This window comes from Gekko japonicus, unplaced genomic scaffold, assembly GCF_001447785.1.
Source record: "Gekko japonicus isolate JY-2015 unplaced genomic scaffold, Gekko_japonicus_V1.1 scaffold131, whole genome shotgun sequence".
Classification (NCBI taxonomy): domain Eukaryota; kingdom Metazoa; phylum Chordata; class Lepidosauria; order Squamata; family Gekkonidae; genus Gekko; species Gekko japonicus.
Genome location: NW_015167061.1, coordinates 2,895,059 through 2,921,221, shown reverse-complemented (window position 1 = coordinate 2,921,221; position 26,163 = coordinate 2,895,059). Strand labels below are relative to the sequence as shown.

The 26,163-nt window shown below is 45.9% G+C and overlaps 1 protein-coding gene across 1 annotated transcript in view; it reads right to left on the bottom strand.

The window, feature by feature from the left end:
- Positions 1 to 26,163, bottom strand: part of SPEN (spen family transcriptional repressor) — a 45,171-nt gene that overhangs the window by 18,842 nt on the left and 166 nt on the right. The window contains exons 2-6 of the mRNA XM_015412578.1: positions 24,768 to 25,088; positions 21,101 to 21,577; positions 1,817 to 1,977; positions 897 to 1,097; positions 157 to 308 (exon numbers count right to left, since the gene is read on the bottom strand). Of these exons, the coding sequence (XP_015268064.1) occupies positions 157 to 308; positions 897 to 1,097; positions 1,817 to 1,977; positions 21,101 to 21,577; positions 24,768 to 25,088 (1,312 nt within the window). The remainder of the gene's footprint in view (positions 1 to 156; positions 309 to 896; positions 1,098 to 1,816; positions 1,978 to 21,100; positions 21,578 to 24,767; positions 25,089 to 26,163) is intronic.

The following is a 26,163-nucleotide window of genomic DNA, read 5'->3' as shown; positions in this document are numbered from 1 at the left end:
GCTACATGCAACAGACTCAAGAAAATTAAAAACAGTGTATCTTTACTATTTCTAGTTTTTAATAAGCTGATCCAAGCATTCTTGCAAGATGAAAACTGTGCGCATAATTGCAAAAGTTAGCATATTTTCCACACACTAACACACCAGTGTACATACCACTATCCCTCCAAAACGCTGAAAAATATTGCAAAGGTCATGATACGTGGTGGTTTTTTCCAGATTGCCAATGAAGAGAGTTCTTGTTGCTTTTGGGTGAAATTCGTCTATCCTTTCATCCAAAGGCCGAAACTCATTCTCGCTTTCTGTTTCTTGAAATGGGAGAATAAAGAGTTATCTGATGTCACCTTCTTAAAAATCTCAGCACATGAGCCGTGTCAAGAGAGAAGTGTCCTGCCCACCCCCACCCCTGGGATCAAACGGTGCCAGAAAATTAAAAACCATCACAGCCTGCAGACTGGTAAACATGGAAAGTAGGAATTCCAGTAGCAGAAAGCGGAATTCAACCAGGAGCTGAAACAAGGACAGTGGGAGGCTCTGAACTGATTTCAGTGCAATTCATTACTTTCCCTAACGACAAAAGGCAAACTCAGGCTGAGATTAGATTCTGTGCTGCCTCAGATGGCTCTGCGTCTACTAACTTCATTAATAGGGGGACACTTTTAATCCGCTCCTTTTTTTTCATTTGCACCCCCCCCCAGTGGCAGCTAAGAGAGAGAGGGTGTGTCCACAACCATGTCTTCCTGAAAAAGATTTGCCTAAGGAGGCACTGCTGACAGGTGCTTCTGGTCTAGAGAGAAGGCTCCGTGCCACGGGTCCCCTTCTTCCAAGTCAAGCTCAAGCACTCCAGCATGGCTCTGCTCCCTCCAGTGTCACCACAAAGGCGTTGTCACGCTCACCTGGGCCTATCCACGCCGTAACATCAATCTGCATGCCAAAGAAGAGCTTCCCTTTGGAGGCATTCAGTGCTTTCTCCTGATCCTCCTGTTGCCGGAAGAACACCAGCCCATAGCGCTCTTCAGAGGCCCCGTGAATCTGTACAGACGTCACCTTCCCATACTTCTTGAACTCGTGGAACAGCCCGTCTTTAAGGCTGGTGTCTAAACCCAAGGAGCAAGCCAAAACAGCAACACCTTGTTATGACACAGGGTGGCGACTTTATTGCACAGGGTGGCGACTTTAATTTCTCAGAGGCACATCCATACTTGTGGTGCAACATGAGATACACTCACATACAGGCCACCTGGCATCTGGAGGCATGCCCAGAGGCCAGCACCCTTTCCCAGCCCAGTCCCATGCCCCCCACCGCCCGGCAATTCTTGCCCAGGGCAGCCTAGCAAAGTCCGGGAAGCCAAATGGGAGGCTGAAGACGACGGCCATTGGCCAGAACTTCAGTGCTCTGCTACTCTCCCTCCCTCTGACAGGAGCAGAGGCTGAATCGTGGGTATGGTCTCCCATCCCAGTGCTAACCAGGGCTGACCCTGCTTAGCTTCCGAGGTCAGGCTAGCCTGGGCCACCCTGGCCAGCCTCCCTCGCTGCCCAGAAGTTCAATGCAAACTACAGAAATCTTCTTCATCTTATTTTCTGCCATGGTCCTCCAGGCTGCTTCCACAGGAATCCATCCCAGGATTCCAGTCCTCCAGACTTCAACCAGGTCCGGATCTGTCGAGCTGCAGCACAGCTCCTGCCTTCCAACCCCACGAAGGTATGCAGAAGACAACCCCATGTACTGGACAGTGGAACATCTCTACATGAGTTCTGAGTGGTGCCAGACTTTGCACGGGAGGTGTCAAGCATTCCTCATGAACTGGAACCTTACCTGTGGAGCGCACAGGAAGATTTTGAACCTTGATCCCAAAACTTTTCCGTGGCTCATCTTTCTCCAGAGATGGAAGCAGCTGGGAGGTGGGTGCTGGAACTGCGGTGGACTGAACAGACCGGGCTGGAGACTCATCACTTGAACTGCTGCTGGAGTCGCTGCTATGGAAGTGAAAGAGACCACTGCAGTTCAGCACACAGGAAGATGCAAGCAGCCACCTTGAAAGAACTCCACGTCATACTTCTAGCCCCTCAATAGCCAAATGTACCCCACTTGGGTTAATATGACTGTTAATATAAACATTTTCTCTGAGGAACTGAGATTCAGCCCAGTTTGCTTGAGAGAAAGAGAGAGAGAGAGAGAGAGAGACAGACAGACAGACAGACAGACAGAGAGAAAGAGAGAGACAGACAGAATCTGTGTGTGTGTCTGCATGAACAATGAATAGGTTACCCAGGCCACGAGAAACTGGGAACCCCTCTCCTGTACCACGCACCATTTACACGGAAGGTCTGCTGAACAGCCCTGTAGACTGTGTACTAAAAGGCATTCATAAACCGCACTGCAGTGGCACCTCCTAAGGAATCCAACACAGCTAAAACCTAGAGATTCTGACAAGTCAGGAGACATGTTCTTGTTCTACCCAGCCAGCACAAAGGAAAAGCATTTAATTTGACTAGATTGGTGCTTTCCGGCAGAAGCATTCTGCTATCTCTTGATTTGGCTCCTCCTTTCTTGCTTCTATAATGCACAAAGCAATTTCCATAACTTGCTTCCAACCCATACAAGGAATTCATAATCCTCATCTAAGCAGTTGCTTGCAAAATCCAGAGAGATGGCAGTCGAGGAAACTGAATGAGGGTAATACGTCAAGTAGATCCTGTTACATTTTCCAACAATAGGAAAGATTTAATTAAGTGTAATGTAGAGTTTCACCAGCTTAAGAGATGTGTAGGAAAACCGAAAAATTTTGTCGGGCACACAGGCCTGGTGGAGCCTCACCATCCTTTAGGCATTCTCATCACACAACCCTACCAGGCGCAGCAAGAGAACAGCAACATCTATAATTAAATTTTGAACAGATTAAGATCTTAGCCAAGAACTCCACCTTCTGAAAACAGACAGAATACCAGCCCTGACTGGAGCTTTAAGGAAAACATATGGCCTTGGATGGGGTAATCATTAACCAAGAATGGCAGGGCAGAGAATCCCCCCTCTCATCAAGACTATCTGATTCAGAATTGGCTATAGAAAAGTGTTGGGAATGAGACAGTCAGACCAATGTTCAAGCATGAGAGTGCAAAGGTGTCTATCTAGAATAAAGCTGGGACTTTGGGTTACACAAAAAAACCAATGAATACCCTCCAAAATGCTGGAAAATGTTGCAGGTCATGTTACGCGGCGGTTTTCCCCTAGACTGTCAATTAAAAGAGCTCTTGTGTCTTTGAGGTAAAATTCAACTACTTTTATACTCCCACAACAGCAGCCACCCCACCCCCACCCCCAGGTTTCTTCTCTAAAACACACGCTGGGGAGATATTCCAGCCAATGCTTCCTCTAACCTGTGAAGTCTTGTGAGCAAAAATCCTACTTTGTGAGCGACCGGCATTACAGTTGTGAGCAAGCAATTTGGCTACTGCATAAATTAATTTGCTCTGGAGCCATCCTTCCTGAGCTAAGACAAAAAGGGCTGGAGGCTAAAAAACTGTGAGCTGGCTCACACTAACTCGGCTTAGAGGGGACACGGATTCCAGCCACATGGGAACACATTTTATTTAGTTATTTGTTTGTTCAATTCATACCCCACCCTCCCCACCAAGGCAGGCTCGGGGCGGCCTACATAACCATTAAAACAGCTAAAAACAGAACATTTGTAAAACTGATCGTAAAGTGCTAGTATGCAATGTTATATAATGGTGGCAAGACATATTAACAGCCCGCACCTGTGGCCACGCACTACAAACGGCTCCTGGCAATAAGCTATGGGCAGAAAGGCACAGCGCTCTGCGTATCCCACCTCACGTGGGCCCACCCACCCCTAAGCCAGATCAAACTGCTGAGACCCCTAAAGAAATGAACTCCAAGACGCCAGCAAAGATGCAGCCCCTCTTGGGACCCAAAATGGACCCTCAAACCGGCGGTGAAAAGATGAATCGGCCTCATACTGTCATCAAAGCAGCAACAAATCCCTGATCTCCGAGTATTTTACCTCCCCCACACTGATCCTGTCCAATGTTATATCTGTATTTCCATGAGTATTTTACTAAAAGTATTTTCATCTAGCAACAAGTAAGACCATGAGATTTCTGATTTCTTTTTGAGAGGGGGAGCTAGAGCAAAAAGCAGCTTATCCTGCGAGCCCCGCCAAAGAAGACGATGGACACCAGAGGATCCCACTTCACAGGATGCCTGCGGGCTCCCCACAGGGGCCCACGGCAGGGCATGGCACAAAGCATCTTCACAATCCGCCCCTCTCCTCTGCAGCCCCCTCGTAACTTCTCCAGACTGGTTTTGGAACAAAATCCTCTTCACCTGCCGTTATCTGTGCGCCCCCCCCCCCGAGAAACACACACTGTGGACAGATACAAAAGGTGTTGGTGCTAGTCTCCTGAGGCACAAACTGCTTTTTCCCACTTGCTCAAACTGTAGCAAACCTCAACACTGAATTTAAAAAGTTAAGCCCTTTCGAAGTGCAACCAGTGACTTTCCCTGCAGGAAAACAACAACGCCAGAAACAAGTGGAGAGGAGCCCTGGCAAAGGGGACCTGTCCGCTGCTCTCCAGCTCCGCCCCCCCCCCCCCCCGGTCCTGTGAGCAAGATGACTGTTATAAGCTGGCAACATTTCAGACAACCAGCTGACCCCGGAAGGTGCCTGCTCCCAAGGATGCCGCACAGCCCTGTACCAGGACTTCATGGGCCCCCAACAGCCACCTCCCCACAGGAGCAGCATCAAGGGCACTGCAGGAGCTCTTCAGGCAAGGCCCGGCTATGGTGGAAAACTTTTCTCTCCCTGGCACTTGAAAGTGTCTCCACTGCTTTCATGCTAAGCGACAAGGCAGGGAAGGAAAACCCCCCCCCCCATTTTACACAAGTATTTATTGTACCTGTTTACAAAACTTCCTGCCTAATCAGGGCCACCAAACAGATATCAGTACCAAAACCAAGGATGCCTCCAACGACAAAAGTTTTCAAGCGGAGGCTGACGACCACCTTCCAGGTATGTTGTAGGGCTATTATCTTTCGGCTGTGCTCCTGCAGAGTGCAGGAGGTGTGGACTAGATGACCTGCAAGGCCGCTTCCAACTCTTTCTATGATTCTATGAAAAGCCATTCTCATCCTGCCCAAATCACTCTGGGAACTCCCCATCCAAGAGCTACCAGCTGGTGAGCACCGGCCAGGCATTCCACTCCCTGCTCCAAGGTTCACAGGGGGCTCACTCACTGGTCCCCCCCCCTTTTTCCAAGGGGCATTATTCCCACCAAGTGTACAGAGGCACGTGGGAAGGGTCTACCCAGCTGCCACCTTTTTATCCCGCCCTTCCTTCTTGAAGCTTAGGGTCCTCCTGGGCAGGGCCCTCTCTCCTCCATTGTATCCTAACAGCCCTGTGGGGGCAGGTTAAATAAAGACAGAAGGCAAAGGCTTGGAGAGGGGGAAGATGTCATTGGCAGAAGCCAACAGCAGTTGAATTCCCTCTGGGGAAAAGCTATCTTTCTTTCCTGCAGGTATGCTGTCTCAGCACATCTTCTGAAAACAGAACACACAAATTTTGTAGACCAGTGGTCCACTTAGTCTAGCGTACTATTTTACACAGTGACCATCCAGTTGTTCTAGATGCAACTACCTCCTACAACCGGTATTCAGAGATTGGCGTAGTGGCCAAGAATGCCTCTTCCGTCAACTGCATTTGGTCCACCTAATCTGGCCATGCTGATCCATGCTTTTGCATCCTCACCACTGGCTTACTATAATCTACTTTATACTTGAGAGCCCTTGAAGACAACAACCCAGAAACTGCAGCTGCTTCAGACCACAGCACTTTGATTACTGTCAGGGCAAACCAATGGGAACACCTTGCTTACCTTGAACAGCTGCCTTGGTTGCCCATTAGTGTCGGCTATGACCTCCGAAGTCCTTTCCAGCCCAGGACCCACATCTCTCTCTCTCTCTCTCTGACTGTCTTTCCCTGCATCTCCCCATGTGCCAGTTGTGGCCCTCAAGTTGCCACTCGCCAGCTGCCCCCTGCTCAGGGTAGCCTGCCTGGCATCAACTGGGACCCGTGCCTTTTCCATTGCCACTCCCACTCTGAGGGGTGGGGTTGCCTAGAAATGTCTACAGACAGAAGTGCTGCAAGGCCATCCTATTGGCTGGGGCTTTAAAAGGGTATGGGCTGCAAGGAAGAGGGCGGTCTGGGGTCTGATGCTCTTCTGGATCTTTTAAATTGGAATTTGTAAGCCCCCTTGAGCCACGAGGAGAGACAGGATACAAATGTCTTAATAAAAAAACAAACAAGAGATGCTGTGAACACATCTCCATTAGAACTGTGCCGTGATTACCTCCTATAGGCAATTTACACCTTTTGGATTATACACTGCAAGGAAGAATGACACCAACAACAGGAGACAGAGGAGACAGCCGTGTAAGAATAAAGTGAATTTGTTTTCTCGTTCTTGTTTTACCTATCAGTACCTTCAACATTAAAATGTGGCCTTCCCAGTCAGTTGAAGAACAACACAAGTAACCCCAGTTGCCACCCCTCAATAGACCAAGAAGCACAGGCCTCTGAAGTGACCTACAAGAAGCGTAGAAAAGCAAAATTTACACGTTCTCTATGAAAGTTCAGAGACAGAAATAAGGCAGAGCCGAGAACACCACACTGATGCACATTAACACATGAAAGGCAAGACCAGGGAAGAATGAGGACTGAGTGCCAAACAAGTGGAGGTGCTGCCGCTCAGCCCTGACAAGAGCTGCTGAACAGCTATCTGCTCTCTCAGGGTGGGAAGGGACACAGGGAACTGATTCCCTTGTAAATTAAGACTTTTCCGTGACACTGGGGGGAGGCTGTTCTCGAAAAGGTACTTGTGGGGCCTCTGCACTGTGCAACCATTCTGTCCTGGTAGGGGCATGAAAGACACCTATATCTACTGGACTGGCCTCCCCAAGCAGACTCTGAATACTGAGCCATTAAGACAGCTGCCTCTTATTTTCATGATAAAGCACACGTGATCTTGCTACTACCAAACTAATTGTACCAGACTTGGAGAATTTCTTGGGCACTTCCTATGTGTTTCCTTGGGAGAGAATGTAGGCCTGACCATGAGGGCTCTTGGTGTTCCTTTCCAACAGGTACTCTCATCAGAAGACAGACTAGAAGGTGAACAAACTCAAGCACTTGCGAACTAAAAACAGGCTTCTGGACACCAGCCCCTCCAGGGAACACCATGTGCATCTCCTGGGAGACAAACACAAGTGACCTCAGCTGAACCCTAATCAGGTTAGCCCAGGAACAATCTCAAGTGAGTCAATAATCCAACTTTGTTTTCAGAGGCATACAGGTAAAAATAATTACAGCTAATCCCCCCCCATTGTTCACAAGCCAGTATGGTGTGGGGATCTGAACCCATGCCTCCCTAACCAAGAGATCAGCCACGGGAATCCGCTGGCTTTGTGGAAAGCTAGTGACCTACCCCAGAGGGCTGTTGGAAAGAAGAATAGATAGGTGGTAGCTGTAATCCCCCACCAAACCTTTGGGATGGGGTGGAATGTAAACTCCAGAAGCCAGCAGCATAAAGGAAGATGCCTTCCAAAGGTCCCCTGGAGCTTTATGTTAAGGAGAACTAACTTTATCCCAACAACCCTGACCTACATAAGGAAGGGAATCAGCTGACAGCCACTCTGTGCCATGCCCTGCTAGTTAATGCTGCCATGTGACCAAGTCTGTGTCAATAAACATCACTATGATATCCCTCCCCCAGCTAAAAATAAGCATGCAAGAAGCCAGCCTGCATTAAAGCACGGGCTTCACTAGGATGCCTTGAACTGGTCCTGTTCTGTTCTCTCTTGTGCTCTTATGCCAGAGATCCTCTGTAAGAGACCAGCAGACTCGTTACCTATATTGACTTTGGCAGTGGTAAAAGGCAGGTTGTGATCCTCATTTCTGACTCTGTGTCTTGTAAACAGAAAACATGTAAAACTGGAACCCTATACTTGAGATGGGGATGGTGACTCATTGAAAATTCTTATGGTCACCAGCCAAGTATGTTTGAAAAGGGGATTCGATCAGTTTACAGAGGATCGTCCATCAATAGCTATCACCCATAGCAGCTAGATGGCTGGCTTGTCTGGGTGCCCGGTGAGACAGCAGAAAGGAAAAGCGACTAAAAGCTCTGCCCATGCCTTTTAAGCAAGGTTGAATCGGTAAAGCAGATGTTCTTCAGCTGTCCATTTTACAGGGAGGCTCATCTTAAAATTATTACCACATTAGTTGACAGGACACCTGGGCACATTAACACAAACAAAGCAAGGCTTCACTGGCTCCTATCAGATAAGAATGTAGAGATTACACATTCAGTTGCTGAGTTTTGTCCATTAATTTTTAGATTGTGGGAATCGCATTTTAAAAGTTCTTAAATTCAGATTTCTATTTTTGTATATTATGACTGGTTTTTTCCTTCTCTCCCTCACATATTATGTTTACTCTGTATGTTGGTCTTAAGGCCGTAACAATAACAATAAATAATAATACCTGTAACCCTCTGAATGTTTGGGTTGGAAGCAAGCCTCTGTAATTCCAAGAAGAGGACCTTGCTTACCCAAGAGGAACACCAAGTGCTGGCAAGAAGATCTGAACAAGGCAACACAAGCCGCCCTTCCATGTTTTGCCGCAATGGCAATCAGAGCAGCAGCCGTCACGGGCCAAGATGCAACAGGATACATATTACCTAGAGATGAAGCACCAGTTCACAACTTTGGCACTGCTGTTGCTGGGAAGTTTGGGTGTGCGTAAAGTTCTGTCAAGCTGCAGCCAACTTATGGCAACGCCAGCAAGGGGCTTTGAAAGCAAGTGATAAGAAGCAGAGGGGGTGTGTCAGTGCCTTTTCCTGCAGAGTCTTCCTTGGTGGTCTCCCTTCCAAATAGCGACCCTGCCTAGCTTCTGAGATCTGATGAGATCAGGCTATATTATGCCACCTTCCCCTTGAAAGTTATTCTCTAACCCACCCACCCCCATTTTTCAAGTGTGCAGTGCTATTTTTATATTTTATATATGTACTCAAGTTAATTTTGTAGCCATCGGGTCAACGCCGTACTCCATCACTCGCCACTGAAGAGGACAATATGCCCTTGGGCATATATGAATGCATTTTAGCAAGTATTCCAGCCTACGTAGCCTGCAATTCTTCTTCTCTTGGAGACCAGCTGCCATTACTCTCCACTGCAGTATTTTGGAGGCCCAAGGACAAAACTTGCAACCCCCATGATGCATAGATAGAATGTTAGAGTTGGAAGGGACCTTGCAGCTCCAACCCACTGCCCTCTGCAGGAGCATAGTCAAAAGATAGCCCTACATATCTACAACATACCCGAAAGATGGTCATCCAGCCTCTACTTGAAAACGTACAGCGAAGGAGCATCCACCACCTCCAGAGGCAGACTGTTCCACTGCTCAACCACTGTTACAGTTAGGAAGTTTCTCCTGGTATTTAGCTGCTAACGACTCCCTTGTAATTTCCACCCATTAGATCTAGTCTTGCAATCCGGAACAAGAGAATAGATCCACTCCATCTTCTACATGACAGCCCTTCAAATACTTGAAGACTGCAATCATGTCCCCTCTAAGCCTTCTCTTTCCCAGGCCTAAACATACCCAGCTCTTTCAGCCTTTCCTCATGAGACTTGGATTCCAACCCTCTCACCATCCTGGTTGCCCTCTTCTGGACACGCTCGAGCTTGTCAACATCCTTCCTCAAATGTGGTGCCCAAAACTGGACACAGGACTCCAGGTGAGGCCTGACCATAGCAGAATAGAGCAGAACTACCACCTCCCATGATCTGGACACAATGCTTCTGTTAATGCATCCTAATGCAACAACCACACATCACAACTACTGTGATGATGTGTCACTTCAGAACTCTGCATGTGCCCGACAATTAGCACCAAGCAGGCGCCAATTTCCCACAGGGGAAAAGGGGTATCTTGAACAAGGCTTTCCAGAGCTTCTGGCATTATCTTTCCTCACCCCTTACCCAGCACAAAGGAGCATTCCCAAGACTGAAGGCTTCTTTCAGTTCCCACATCCTGAAGAATAAACATAGAAAACGGAAGCATTTCAGGCAGTCTTGCAAGAATATTCTTATATATTTACAAATATTTATGAACTCCTTTTCCTTCTGCTTAAAGTAATATCAGAAGCTAATTATGAGCCCACTGGCCTGCTACTTGGGTCGCACCAAGGGCCCCAACTATCATCCAGAACTTTCCTGCCTAATCCTCTAGTGAGGATTCGTGTTCACTCACAGAAGCCCATGTTCAAATACTACAGTGATCAACTTGTACCATTGGTAAGATGGTACAACTTTTTTTTTTTTAAGTCTACCAAACCACACATGCTCATTTTATGTTCATAAACATTCAGGTCTCTTTATGCAGACAGTATTTCATGGAGTAGCAGCCACCAGTCACTGGCACTTTCCTTGCCTCAATCAGCATTCCGTTAAAAATCTCCCACCACTGTGGTGCGCAATTATCAGTGTAGGTATTTGGGCCACAGCAGCAGCAGCAGCTGTCTGACATTACCATATTCACCACAGAGCTGCCCTTGAAGGAGGTCAGGGAACTATGAACAGGAATTCCTCCTCCATCTACTGTGAAAAGCCAGCCTCTGCTTGATTAAGCAGTCCCCCTCAAGCCAGTAACAGCAACGGACCAGATAAGGCAGAGGCAATGTTGCACGCCCAGGACTAAGGAGCCAGTGTGCTTGGGGTGGGGTTCCATTCCACTCCCTCCCTCACTAGCAGGAATCTTCCCCGGCACTTAGAATAATAGAATGTTAGAGTTGGAAGGGATCTTGCCGGTCATCTAGTCCAACCCCCTGCACTCTGCAGGAGCATAGCCCTACAACATACCCGAAAGATTTCAAGCCTCCGCTTGAAAACGTTCAGCGAAGGAGCATCTACCACCTCCCCACGATCTCCACCACTTACAAACAGAGGTGTGTGTTGCTATCCCTTGGTGGCATGCAGTGCCTTTGCTCAATTTTGGTTGGCTTTCCCTTGATGAGAGCTTGACCTGGCTACCATCATCCATGCTTTGATCACATCCAGACTGGGCTATGTGTGGACCTGTCTCTGAAGACAGTCCAGGAGCTCCAACTTGTGCAAAATGTGGCAGCTCAACTGCCGACTGATATGAGCTACCAGGAACTCACCTCATCAGTTCTGAAAGACCCACAGTGAGACTGCCATTAACTAACTTCTGGACACAATCCAAAGTGCGGGATATTTGTCTTAAAACCCAGAAGCAAGGCTTGACAAACCCGTGGCACCAGGTCACCGTGGTGCCTAGCATTTTCTGCAGCGATTTCACTGTAGCATCTCTTAGCAATTCTCAGTGTAAATGAAAAGCCTAGTTACAATTTCACACCAGAATTTGAGGAAGCACTAAAACATACTATAAACATATCCAGCATTTTCAAGGTTTTTTGGCAACAATATGCTATAATGTGTTTAATTATTATACATTATTAAAGAGTTGATGGTTTTCAGTGTTATAAAGTCTGGCTTGAAATCCAAACCTGCTGGCAGTCCTACCTATAGTAACTCTGTGAGAGTGTTTCAGTCCAAATAATGCACTTTCTTCTGTTTACTGCAGAATTTTCTTTCTTTTCCCTCTTAGATGGCAAAAATTGACTGTCCATATGCTGTGGTGGCATACGGTGCAGCAGTTTGTAACTTTCTCAAATAATGGGTACGCTTGCAGGTTTTCTTAATAAAAGACGACGGCATTTGTACTTCTAAGAGACTCTTGTGATTTCCCCCCCACCAGGCCCACATTTGGCAAGGAAGGGGGTGCTGAGGCAGAGAAAAGGGGACCGAGGTGACTCCTGGATCACAGCTCGTTCTCCCCGCTGGCCTCACTAGGCCAGCTCCAGTGCCTCCCATTCACACACGTTCCTTCTTGGCTGCGACCAGCAGAGGTTTTTTCCTACTTAGGTACTCATTTGCCTTCGACATCTTTTTATCCATTCTGCCTGTGACAAAACGAGGCCTTAAACTGCTCTCAAAATTCATCCAGTGAAAATGCCCCCGAGCTCTTTCCCTTCTTGAGTATGTTCCAATCCAGGCACTGGAAAGGATGGGTGCTGCCCTGGGCCTGAAGAGGAAGAAAAGCAGAGCCCTGCGTAGCAAGCCAATGTTCTTCTTTCCACAACAGCTCACCCTTAACAACAGGGCAAACCAAGGCAGTAAACAAATATCTTGAGCAAGAATCTGTGCCTCAGAATCTGTGCCAGGGTGTGTGCCACTTGCAAAGCACATGATCCTGAAGCCGCCTCCTGCTAATGAGGTGCCAGGTACTGTCACAAAGCGATGGAACAATTCCTGCCACTTTTAACATCCTGCTTTGCGTGGAAACTGCAAACTGCATGTCATTCCTTCCCTAGACGTGAGATGAGTCATAAGCATTCAGGGGAGGCACAGAAGATGCAAGAGATGGTGCTAGTGATAAAAAGCCTTCTTGTTTGGCACGCCTTCTCCACTCCCTCTGTCTTTCCCAGCCTCCATTTTTTCCTCTGGAGGACTGTGCAACCGGATGCCTCTCATCCTGGCCGACCTGGAACTTCGTCAGCGGAGCCTGCCAGGGCCTCCCGCTGCCTTCATTCCAAAGCACTGCAGGCCCACCCAGCTGGCCCACAACTGAGGCCTGCACTCTCTTTCACTCTCCTCCAGGTATGACTAATAGGAACACTGGCTTAAGGCATTGCTGAGCAACAGCTCACTGACACTAAGCATTTAAGGCCATACTTAGATCAAGAAATCTGCAACCAAAACTGATAGATCCTCAGCGAGGAAAAGAAAATTTCTGGTTGACTCTAAATAAAAAGGGACAGACAGGCAGACAGACGTTGGATTCATCTTATTTGCCCCGGCATAGGCGGGCTATAAATTGAAATAAAATAAATAAATAATGTTAAAGTCACAACCAAGAAGGAACATGTGTGAATGGGAGGCATGGCATCAGGGCTGGCCTAGCAAAGCCAGCGGAGAGAACGAGCTGTGATTCAGGAGTCACATCTGCCTGAAACTCACTGGGCGGCCACAGCAGGCCCTGCTTTCCTCTGTCTTAGCCCCCCCCCCCGCCCACATGGGCCAGAGAGACTGGTTATGCCCAACATTTATATCCTACTCTTCTCTCCAAAGAACTCAGTGAACCAGAGTAAGGTTTATCCCACTTTTTTTGCTTCAAAGCAATTGCCTGCTGGAAGGACAGGAGCAGGTTATTGCTTGTAAAGTCCTCTGAACACTGAAAGGGGGCGGTGGTTTAAAAGCATTGTTACCCCCATAGCAAGACCTTAAGTGCCTTTCCTGTTCATTTCAGGTCTCTCAGTAGACCCAACCCTTTGGAAAAAATCTGCATCCAAAGACTGGTATCAGCTTTTTTCTGTCTTGTGTGCCAGCAGCACTCGTCATGACACAGCCAGTGCTGCACAACAACTGCTTGTGAGATTCTCACATCAATGCCTTTCAGGTATTCTGGGTACCTGTCTTTCCAAGGTAAATTTGCTGGGAGCAGAAAATAGTATTTTTTCTTCTCTGAGAGCTACTTAAACAAAAACACCCTGCCCTTCCCCGTTCTGTTCCCAAGGTAGCTCACAGAGAATATACACAACAAGCTTAAAGCTTAGCCAAGTCGTCCCCCACTGCTGCTCAACCGAAAGGGCCTGATCTTCTCTCCTCCTGCAGGAGGTTTGCCCAGAGGCACTCAGAAAGCGTCAGTTTTTCCAGGTTATGCGCAGGGTTCATTTTGTCACGGGGGCCTTTATTACTCAACCAAAACTGGAAGTGGGTCAGTGAAACTAGCTGTAGAATGAAATATACACAACACTTCAGATTCTTGGTCCATCACGGTCAGTCTTGTCTACTCAGACTGATATCATAACTTAGCATAAAGAATTGTACTACCTGGCCTACTGATGAAATTTAAAAATATTGATGTCTTAAGATTTCTACAAGCAAAACTCCAAAAAACAGTCAATATTTGACAGAGACCTGCAAAGTGCAGCACTCTACACTAACCTTGGGACGTGTATCTAAATTTTTGCCATCTGAAAACCAAGGGGGGGAAAGAAAAAAAAAATGGCTGTGGTATTTACACAGAAATCATCAATTAATGCTGTATACATTTCTCATGCGACACATTTCAAATGAAAATAAATTATTGCTTCAGAAAGCATTTCTTTCACTCCAAAAGATAAAAATATTTCACATGAGGTTTGGTGGTTGTTGTGTTTTTTAACAATTGAAAAAAAATCCGGAAGGAGGGGAGGGGAAAGTTTATCATTTTTCCTGCTTCTTTCCCCAGTATATTAGAAGAAAAGGAAAGAACGGACCCAAGTTAGAAACACTGTCACTACCACCCATGTTTTCATCAAGTGGTAACATCAAAATATTTAGCATTATGAAGTGGGTTCTAGTGCACAAGAGTCCATGTCTTTTAGTGTTCATATGTATCCCACCACCACCACCCAAGAGTCCTGCGTGGGTTTTCCAGCAACCAAATGCCTGATGTGTTTTCAGCCTGGAGGCGAGCCATTATGCCATTTAATTCTGTATCCTTAATTCCAATTTCCAGCTCTAAATGTAAGGGTGGGAAGCAGACTTCCTGAAGAACTCTGTTTTCCTAAGACAGTCCCCTGCACTGAAAACCTGGAATCCACCCGTGTCCTTCCGCCAGGCAGGAGTGCTTTTGATCAGCGCACAAGCTGTACCATAATCAAGCCACTAACACCACCCACCAGAGGAATCGGGTGCTCAGGTATGCATGCCAGCGTAAACTGAAGGAAAATACAATACGGAGGCTGGCATACAGGAAGGGAGGCATCACTCCACCCCCACCCCCAATACTCTGTGTGTGTGTGTGTGTTTGTGTGTATGTGTGTGTGCACATGTGCACACAGCCGCTGAAATCAGAATATTTTGCTATCAAATCAGGGAGGGGAGACTGCTTTTTCTGAAATGTCTTATCTAGAGCCGCAAATTTCTACAACTGCAGCAAGAAAAAAAATCTTCAGACCCCAGCAGTAGAAAAACTCCACCCCAAAGCTCCGAGGTCAAGATCTCTGCCAAGCAAACACAAAATATGAGAAGCTACATTTCAGAAATGGGCTCCCTTTCAGAAGGAATCTGAAGAGCCCCAGAAAAGCCCTCAGGGTTGCAGCAAAGCTCAGAAATACCTGCCCAAGTCAGCCAGCCCGCCTTTCCCACTGGCCTGTCACCTGTGTGTGCCCTTGCGTACCAGGGCTGCCCATGGGCCGGGAAGCCTGCTAGTTCCCTCAGCCTCCAGCCACCGCCTCCCGCTTGCTGGCGGGCCGTGCAGAGCACCAGCAGCCTCTCAGGAGGTGGCACTGGGCCAAAGCAGGCAGGATGATTCCAGTTCAGGCTGGTTCAGGAGACATAGACTCGGGGCTAGCCCGGCCTCCGCGGAAGACAATGTTCCCAGCTCCCTGGCTGTGAAGAGCGCAGCCCCTGCCTCTGCAGAGCCTTCCTATCTGAACACAGGAAGAAACAAAGCCACCTCCACTCACACTTCAGTCCAATTTCCAAACCAGTCTTTACTCTCTTCCACAGCTTCCCAAGGGATAGAAACTGGTTTGGATGCAAAGTTCATCTGCATAATATTTTGGAGCCTTCCACAAGATTTGCTATTGGTAAAAAATGACGTGCTATGCTGAAGACATCCTCTCAATGAACGGCACATCCCAGGAAGCAGCTACAGAAAGAAACCCTCCAGTTCTCTCTCTCACCCACCCCCCAGCACCAAAAAGCAGCATTCCACGTAGCTGGCCAGTGGGGCAGAGTTTAAGGCAAGGAGTGCTAGAAAGCCTGAGTAGCTAGTAGGAGCATTTCAGAATCAAAAGAAACATATACATTACATGGCAGCTGTTAACAGACTACTTTAGAGAGCTACAGATGAGCCGACACTATGTGCTGCTGTTTTACCATTTTCACAACTCCACAAGCTAGCTGCTTGGACAGCCGTTCCTTGGGCTCCTCCTGACCTCAGAAGGCTCTTTCTCCTGAGGGAAACAAAGAGCGAACAAGCTGTCTTTCCTCTTGAAGTACGGCAGGAAAAAAAATCTGTGTTCCATTAAAGAAGGAACTGGATACTCTCTGCAGGAAAGCACTGAAGAGGCGGCGCTGGGTGACTTCAGCTTCGGCAGCACAACAATGCACAAACATGCGTAATATGACAATAAGAATGACAGGCAAAAGCTAGATTTTGTATGCAGAGTTTTAAAAGCCCTCCTCACATCCCACAATGCCAACATGGGTTTAATTGAACAGGAGGTCCTGGGGTTCACAGCTTCTTTCAGACGAGGCCTGCTCCTCCACATCCACTCTTTTGATAAAGCAGTGTGTGTATGTATGCAAGTGCGCTTGTCTCCCATGCATACACTCCTCCCCACACCTGTGCAGGTATCAGGCCGTGTGCCTCTCCAGCCTCTCCAGGGTACAACTCTTCCCGCCATTAGCTTCCCCTAGACCAAAAAGTCAAGAAAAACTGCGCTTGCTTGAGGCTTAGCTCTGGAGCAGTTTCACAGTTGTCCCACCATGCAGAAAACTCCTTGCCCACTCACTAAACTCAAGACAACTTTTAAGCCAGTGATTCACCACTACCTGGCAAATTCTTGAGCAGGAAAGAAGGGTAGGGAAATGAGTTTTTCCTGCCTGTTGTGTTCTGAGGGTAATATTTACCACAGAAATATTCCAATACATTCTTTTTCTAACTTCCATCCAGTTTAAGTATAGGCTCACCATCCATGAAAGGCTATTCTTATGAGCACCAAGCACAGTTTCTGCTGATGCTGTCAGCATTAAGGCTACCTAACTGCATTTACATAACCTTGTCATAACTGGAGACAAGTCAATCAGCATTAAAAGGACCAACTGGGCTTTCTGAAAAACAGAAACCAATCCAGAGTTATTTTACAATTTCTGCTTTTATTGACAGAACTGGGTATCAAGAGAGGCCCACTTTTTTCAGAGACATGTACTAGTTGATACCTTCTAATATCTCCCACCCACGTATTCCCCTGTGCTTTTCTAGCCACAGCAGCCGCCAGAATAGGCTACCGTAATGTGTTCTACATAAGGCTGCCTTTGAACACTATCTGAAAATGTCAGCTGCTGAAAAATGCAGGGACTATGATGAACACATGAGACCAGCAAATTATCAACTACACTGGCTTCCATTTGGTTTCCAAAAGGTCAAAGTCCCAAACGGCTTGGCTTTGAAGTCCCTGAAGGCAGAGGGTGTTCACCCGCATTGAGCAGCCCAGTTCCCAAGGCTGGCTGGCGGTGCTTTCCTGCAGGGACTCAGCTGACAACCTCCACAAAAGCTTTTTTCCCAGCAGCTGTCCTCAATCTGTGCAACTCTCCTGCCCTAGAGGTTCTACTGGCACAGTCTTTTCAGGTCTTACGGTATAACTTGAGAAAACATTGGCTTGGAATTACTTCCATTGTCACCCTGAAGTCCACAATGCTTTTCTGTATCAATGTTATTTTACTGACATGGTCTCCGTTGATGTCCTAGTATATACTTATTGGTTTATTGGATTTTGCTGCTGGTGTTGTTAGTTGCCCTGGATACCCTTTTAGTATCACAGGGCAGGATATACATTCTGTTAATTACCTAGTGAAGAATGCTACAAACATAAGGAATGGCGTGATGAACAGATGCACAATCCAAATGACCATGCAGTCATGTACCTTGCATGCATCCCTTACACTGGACTGTGAAGTGGGACCCTAAGGACTTTACCACTGACAACGTCTTCACAACCACTTCAAAACGTACAAAGGGGCAGCAACTGGTCAGTTCTAGTTCATCCAGATGTCTAGTGATTCTATGAGCCTCTGAGGAGGTGGCACCTTTTAAAGAACATTCTGGAAAAAACCAGGGAGGACAAACATAAAATCTTTAAATTATTAGAATTCCCTGACCGCGTATGTATCACGGTAAGAATCTGAGCAAGCCTGGCAAGACGATTTCAAGACCTAGCATGACTCCACTTTGTGTGCAATCTTTGGGATTACCTGCGCTTCCCACTCTGGAAATGCAAGTATCATGACCTGTACTGTCGGAGTGTAATGTCAGTTCTATAGCTGAAGACACAGAGGCTGGGGGGGGGGGTTCCCCCTCAAGGACCCTCCCCCTGTTTTTCTGATGGAAATTTTAAGGGATGCTGGGAGAAAAATCCCTCCTGTAAGCTATTTTCTCCTTTAGAATGAGTGAAATACTTGTTTTTCTTACTCAAGATGTATAGCATTAAAAACTGTCAGGACATTTTCAATGGAAACATTAGGAAATTTGCAGGGAGCACTGAGAAACTCCTATGAAATAGTTTTTTTCTTTTGGGAAGAATGAAATGGTTCTTAAGATGAGGTTTTATGCAAAATGTGCAGTATGAAATAATGTATATAGAACAATCTACAGCATTAAAGGTAAAGGTAAAGGTAAAGGTTCCCTTGCTTGAACGCCAGTCGAATCCGACTCTAGGGTTGCGGTGCTCATCTCCGTTTCAAAGCCGAAGAGCCAGCGCCGTCTGAAGACGTTTCCGTGGTCATGTGGCCGGCATGACTAAACATCTAGGCACACGGAATGCTGTTACCTTCCCACCGAAGTGGTACCTATATATCTACTTGCAATTTCTTGCTTTTGAACTGCTAGGTTGGCAGGAGCTGGAACTAGAGATGGGAGCTCACTCCGTCATGCGGCAACCCAGGTCTCGAACTGCTGAACTACCGACCTTCCACAGCCTGCAGTTCAGCGTCTTAACTACTTGAGCCACTGCAGCTCAATGATGATAATTCCTATGATAATTCCTATGTATCCTGTAGACATATATCCTTTTCCTGCATTATGGCATATCATGCTTTAGAGAGTTGTCTTGTTTGGCCTGGTTTCCCATTTCTGTAAACCCAGTGCTACTGCACAGCTGACATCTTTTAAATGTTCGAATGTGAATTATTTTGGCAGTAAATAATATGCTACAATGTGTTTAAGGATACTACATGAGTAAGAAGTTAAGTGTTTTCAATGTTATAACTTTTAACTTGATATCCAAATATGCTGGATACCTATTGTGACTGTATGAGGCTTTCTACCCAAACACCACTCTCTTGTTTTACCACAGAATTTGTTTACTGCATTCAATTTTTCCCCTATCTCTCGGACAGTAAAAGTTAATATACGTGCGCTAAAATAGCAAAGGGGAGAGAAGGTGGCATGATACAGCCCGAACTCATCAGATCTTGGAAGCCAAGCAGGGTCAGTTTTTGAATGGGAGACCACCAAGGAAAACTCTGTGGAGGAAGGCCATGGCCAACTGCCTCTGCTTTTTCTCACTTGCCTTGAAAGCCCCCTTGTGGGGGCTGCTGTAAGTCAGCTGAGCCTTGATGGAACTTCACACACACACACACAGTACCAGACGGAGCAGCAATTGGCAGCAGAGACATTTGTACTTTTAAATTACATAAATATTCCAAAATAGTAACATTTAATATGCTAAGTTATAAATGATGTATTAGGGTTTAATATGGAAACTATTGCACAGTTTCCCCACAAATTTCCATTTTCCCCATGATATCAATATTTCCAGAAACTTTATATCTCCAGCCGTAGCTCAGCTAAAAATGGCACTGCAAAAGGATGCTACAGAAAATGGCACCAAAATACGAACAGAAATGATGCCATAGAGCTGACGTCGTGGCATGACAGGTCACCACACTGTCGGAAGCACCCTGCCATGATGCCACCAGTCTCACAGCATAACTGCCGTGCTCAGGCATGAACACAGGTGTGCCAGAACGGAGGGGATGCCACTATCACCAGCAAGAGGAGACTCACGTGGCTTTCAAACGCTGTGCATTCCGAGGCCTGTGATCACATGCTTTCCAATGCTGGCCTTACAGTTAATTGTCTGCACACAGAACTGATACCTGTGCACACACCAATGCTGATTTCTCTTAAAAATCAGCAGCAGAGTTGCTAATATGTAAGGGTATGTATATGAATGACATACTGTGAGTTTGTTAATGTTTACACAATAAACATGTTAGCTATTTAAATCATAGCTTTGTAATCAAAATTTTCATCACTAAAAAAAACTTCCACACACATGAATGGCGGACAGTGCCAGCTGGCTCTCCTACACTACAGACAATAATACAGCAACTTTCTGGTATGCTTTTATCACCAAATTTAATTCAGCATTTATGTACACTCTCGCAATGACTGAGAACAAGAGCAAGCTCATTCTGAATTTCCTTCTGACATATATTCTATTCTGATCTCACTCTCATTCCCACTGAAATGAAAAGGGCTGCTGCTACGCCAGGAGGGCGCTGGCTGTACAGACAGCAACCCTTTAAGCCAACACCAACATTTCAACCAGTGGCCCATTCATTTCTCAGACAGCATTCTGTTACTAAGAACTGTGTGGCCCTTCTTTAGACAACCAAGAGCTGGTGCAGTAGTCTAGCAAAATAATACCATCCAAGGGATATGGGAACAAAGACAGATAACTGGTGCTGCGTTCTAAACAGAATGCTCTCCTTGGTCAAAGCACATTTGAAACCAACCTCATTTAATTATTAAAATCTTCATATCCCGCATCTCCTCACGGTTCAAGGCAGCTTATAATTCACAAAGAAAACATTACAAATTAAAGCTAACAAAATAAAAGCCCCCATTACACCCCCCGCTGCCACGCACACACTTCAATCTTGATTCACAAGAGGCAATGCTGAGAACCGCCCCCCATTTTTACATATAATATGGCGGAGTGAACAACTTCACTTCAAAACAGCCCAAGTCACATATTCTCATTTCTGCTGGTTGTCTGCGTGCAGCACTTTCAGGAGAAACGCCCTGCAATAGATGAAGGGCTGATTTTCCTTCATGTGAGGTTTATTTTGAACGGTGCGGTGGGGGAGGAGGAGAGAAGGAAACAGTTGTTCTACACCAGTGACAGTTCGGAATCAAGTCTCAGGCCTAGCAAAACATACCTGTCGCTGCTGGTACTGCTGCTGCTGCTGATGGAGTCACTGCTTGATGATCTACTCCGAGACCCGCTGCCACTCGGGGACCTGGTGGGTCTTGACGCTTGGCTGGCCAGCCTCTGGGGAGACTGGGTCCTGGACTGGGAGGAATGCGGCGACCGGCTCCTGCTATGCTGGTAATTCCGCTCTGGCCTTCTGCCTCGTACTTCCCGTGTGAGATCATCCCGGTAGATATCCCTATGCACCACACTGGGCAAGGTAAACTGCTCCCGGGCCCGAGGTTCATATCGGGGGTCATGAGCATCAAAGCGGCTCGGACTCCGACTCCGAGAACTGTAATAGAGTCCGTGTTGTAAAGTCCGCTCCCGAGGATCTCTATAGTAATCCTGATCATAATGTCTTGTTCGATCAAATCCTCCTGTCCCCCGTTCATGGTGTCCATAGGCACTATGTTCATAAGCACGCTCCCTGTTATCTGAAGCCCTGCATTTAGGAGGGGGAAAATATTTATATCAATCAGAGAGGGAGGAGGCAGTCCTAACATCATGCAAACAGTCTAACATGGCATCAGCCACCTTTACAAAGCTGGCTGCTAGATGGCAACAATTCATTAAGCAAAATGTGAGCTTGGCCCTTCAGATAGGTAGATATAACCCACTCGGAACAGACTCTGTTTCACTTACTTAATTGGGCTTTCATGAGCTGAGTATTGCACTACAGAACAAACCAAGTGAGGTCTGCAATCCTATATAATTCTGTTAATTTTTTTAAATTCAAAAGTTTTAAATGAGAGTCTAAGAGAACAAAGCTGTTCAGATATTTCATTGAAAGAGCTCGCTGAAGACAACCAATCAGCTTTGAGCATCAGCCATGAAAGCCCCCCTCCCCCAAAAGCAGGACCCAGCAGCAAAAGCAGAAGCAGCCCTGTTCTGCCAAAAGGACTGTATTCTCTACACAGAAGCCCAGAAAGGGGCAAGGTATTGGGTTTTTGAAAAAAGGAATATCTTGCTTGTTGCCATGCATTTTCCCCCTTTTGAAAAGTACAGAATATCAGAGGATCATTATCCCTGTGTATATCAATTCTACTAAATGCCAGTATCAGGGCGTTGGCATCTACTTAATGCCATAAATAATAAGACAGAGGCATTCTGCAAAACAGAGTTAAGCACCCAAAGCAAGAGAGATCAGTCCATCCATGTAAGGCCATTGGAAAGCTGCAAGTTGCTTGGGATGAAGGAAAAGCATATACAAAATATTCTAATAAAAAATAAAGCCAGCTACAGGAGTTCAAATGACTTCTTCGCTCCTCACATACAATCGCCTCTTTGGCTCTCAACCAGGCCACTTTGGGGGGAGTCAGAGTTAAAGCATGCCATTTGTGCAGCTCAAGGACCTTCCTGAGGCCTTTCGGAAAGAACAAAGGGCCAGGTTTAGTCATCTAGCTGGTGAAGATAATTGGATGGCCCATCTTCTATGGCATTGCTGGGGAAGATGTGAAACATGTGAAATACATGCTTGCAGATTTAGTTAAAAGCCTGTGCCCCCATGTCAGTTACAAAATTTAACATCCATTTTCAGAAGAAGGGTTTTAAATCCTCCTTGAACACCAATTATCAGCCACCGCAATTGTCTGTATCCAGGGCACACACGCCACAGTCCTTCCTCTCTGCTGGGTCTCAGGATAGATCTTCTATCAGCAATCATATGGAACAGTTTTGTTTTTATCTTAGAAAGCCAGCTTAGAATATTCCCTGCTTAGTATACAGCTCTCTCCTGCTAAGATCACAGAAAGCCAGTTTAGAATATTCCCTGCTTTGTATACAGCTCTCGCTCCTGCTAAGATCGTATCTTAGACCCAGGGCCAGAAAGGCATTTGGCCCATAAGGGCTCTCTGAACTCCTGGCTCCAAACAACTCACGAAAACCAAAACAAAATCCCAATTAAAATGTGTCATCACCTAAGCTTTCTAATTATTTGCAGCTGCTTGCAAATAAGGTAGCAAATTGTTACAAGGCCTGTGTTTGTGTGTATGTGTGTGTGTATACACACGTATGCATATATATATGCATATATATTCCCCCAAGTGTCATGTGTCTCCCTATTTTGAAAAAAACAAATCAATAAGCATTCTGCAGTCTACCAAACGTTGAAATAGTGATAGTTGTTAAAAGATGATATAGTAAAACAGAATAAGCAATCCTTCTAGAAGGTTACTGTGTAGTAAAAGATCTCCTTATCAGTTAAAAGGATGCAGAAGACAGACAAAAGAACTAGCAGCGCTGAAAATCTAATGGCTACAGCAGAGCTTATTTGATTATCTATTAGTGCTAATTACTACTGGAGTTAGTGGAAAGAGGGATTGACTTGGGTTAGGAAAGGGGCTAAGATACACAGGGCAGGACATACCAACCTTTTCCACGTGTGGAAACACGACCTATATTCCCAATTAAATCTAGGGAGAGAATTGTGAACATAACTTCCCCAAATTTTGGCCCCTCTTATAGGGGTAATCCACCTTCTTAATGGGCAAGGGTGTCAAGTGATATTTTAGATGAGCGAGCAAGAAAAATTCTTAGTGGAAAAAGGATAAAAAATTCCATTGGAAGCAAGTTGTTGGTCCCAGAGTGACTTGAAACCCCCAGACTTCCACCTTGAGACAGCAGGTGCTTCTAAGTACATCCAACAGGGAAGAGAGTCTCCAACCCTAAGTCTGAATCAAGCAGCTGCTCAAAAAGGTACCACCATGAGAAAAAAGGGATCACTGCTGGCCAACAGGCATCCACTGTCCATCTTTGTAACCATCCAGCCAAGTCAATTTTGTCTGATGTATCCACATAAGCTGATTATCAGCGCCATGTCTTTAAAGCTAAAGCACTTTTTAACTGCACAGTAGAAAATTCTTTAAAAAAAAACAAAAACAAGACTAGATAGTAATCCACTCCCCTGGGCCATCCCACAAGCTCGAGGTAGTAACCATTATTCCAGCACCTTAAGGACCTGTAATTTCCAAGGCTTTGCAATGTCCATCTCCACCTTTGCCAATACCATAAAGAACAGTAATCCCATGTGCGGTGTAGATCCCAAAGCGGAAACTTCAAAAGCTGCCTTCTGCTGTCTTCATTGTACCATATGTATTCCAATGATTAGAAGTTGTTTGTAGAATCCAAGATGATGTATCACTTTGCAATGTCTACTGGAACATTCTGGCAACAATCCGGTTTTACACATCAACTATATACCAATAAAACCCTTAGAATTAGGTAGGAAGCTCTGTAAGAAATCTGTAGGTCCTACTTTCTGGCGGTACTCCATACTGGGCCTCATGGCACGCTGTAACGAATAGCTCCATCCAAGAACGGCCTTAACATTATCCAAGAGGTGGGATCACTAAGATCTAGAAGGATAGCTCCACAATCAAGGCTGGCTACAGGAAGTCTTCCATCTTAGGACCAATGTCTCTTGACAGCAGATATCCAACCAGCTGCAGGAAACATCCTCTATGGATCCACAAGATACCAGTCACAGGGACAGGTACGAATTCCGTTTCCAACCCAAAACAGGAAACACAGATCATTCCCCCAATTTTAAATCCGTCTGGGGGCCCTAGACAAGAGTTTGTGTTTCTCACTACATCAAATATAAAATACCTGCCTAGTGAAACCTTGGAACTTACCCATCAAGTCTCCGCTCATAGCGTCCTTCCCGTGCATGAAGCGATGGTGGGGGGCCATATGTGGGCCCACCACCACCTCCTCTGAACCCAGAAACCTCTCTACTACGAGATGCTATGGAAACTGTATCATCCAATCCCCGAGCAGCACTAGGAATGGTTCCTGGTTCATTATAATCCGTCCGAAGATCTCTGTCTCCCATTTTGTTGACGGAGTTGTGTGCCTTCTGAGCACTCTTGATGTCCACAAAATCCACAAAGGCTGCCACGCCACCTTCTGACCCCCTTTTGGGGAGAATTTTGACACTTTCAACACGTCCATATCTAGGAGAGAGAGAAAAAAACAAATCACATGTACTAATGCTCATATAGACAAAAGCACCTCAGCTGATGTTTTATTGAGTTCATATTTCAAAAACTGGGACTGCAGTCCTAAACACACCTGCACAGCCATGCTTCAGTTCATGACTTTAGTCTGCTCGAAATAAAATTATTTCACATAAAGAGAATCTACAAGCATTTCAAGTAACATCAAGAGCTTTCCCCCCTGCCCCTTCCATTGCACCCTTATGTTTTTAAAAGTCTTAATCCAAATTATTCTTCAGTTTTAAGTTCTCCTAGATTCAACCAATATTTGCAAGATGTAATTAAGGAAACTGTGCATTTTGACATATCTATTTCATCCCTCCAATATATTTTCAGTCCATCTACTATTAAAATAATGAGATGACCTTTAAGAATGACCTATCAAATATGTTTACTTCCAAGTAGTTCTAGGCTGAGTTTCACCATGTGGTTTTGCAAGGCTGTCCAAGGACTTGCTTCTAGAATTCATGTGAAGCTCTCATCATAACTGAACACTGCTGGTTTCTACACAACGGATTTAAATTTGGGGCCAAAGCTTGTGGCCATGAGAGAGAACTCAGCAAAATCCCAGACCCTCAGGATTCTCCCAGGCCTACGTCTCAGCCGCATATATGCATCTCTACATTCCAATAAAGTTCCTGTCCACACAGGTTTAGCAAATGACAGTGATCATGACAAAAATGGACTCTAAGTGCTGAAATCCTTCCTCAGACATGACGCTTATTTGTTAGCACTTGATAAAGTACCATTTATTGGCCTCACCAATCCAAGGAGTAAGGACACGTACAAACAAAATCTAACATGGAATAACTGAGATGGAAAGAGAATCTAAGCAACCCAAATATCTCCACACTGCACCTAACAGAACCAATGCCAGATTTCTGCCATAGGGATTTGCCCTAAATTATTCAGACTCAGTACAGTAACAACTGGCACTGCACAATCTCTTCTGTGATGAACCAGAGGGACAACTGCTTTTCAAAGAGCAGAGAAGGAGGGCAGGAGTCCCTTTTTAGAAAAGGTATTCATGAGG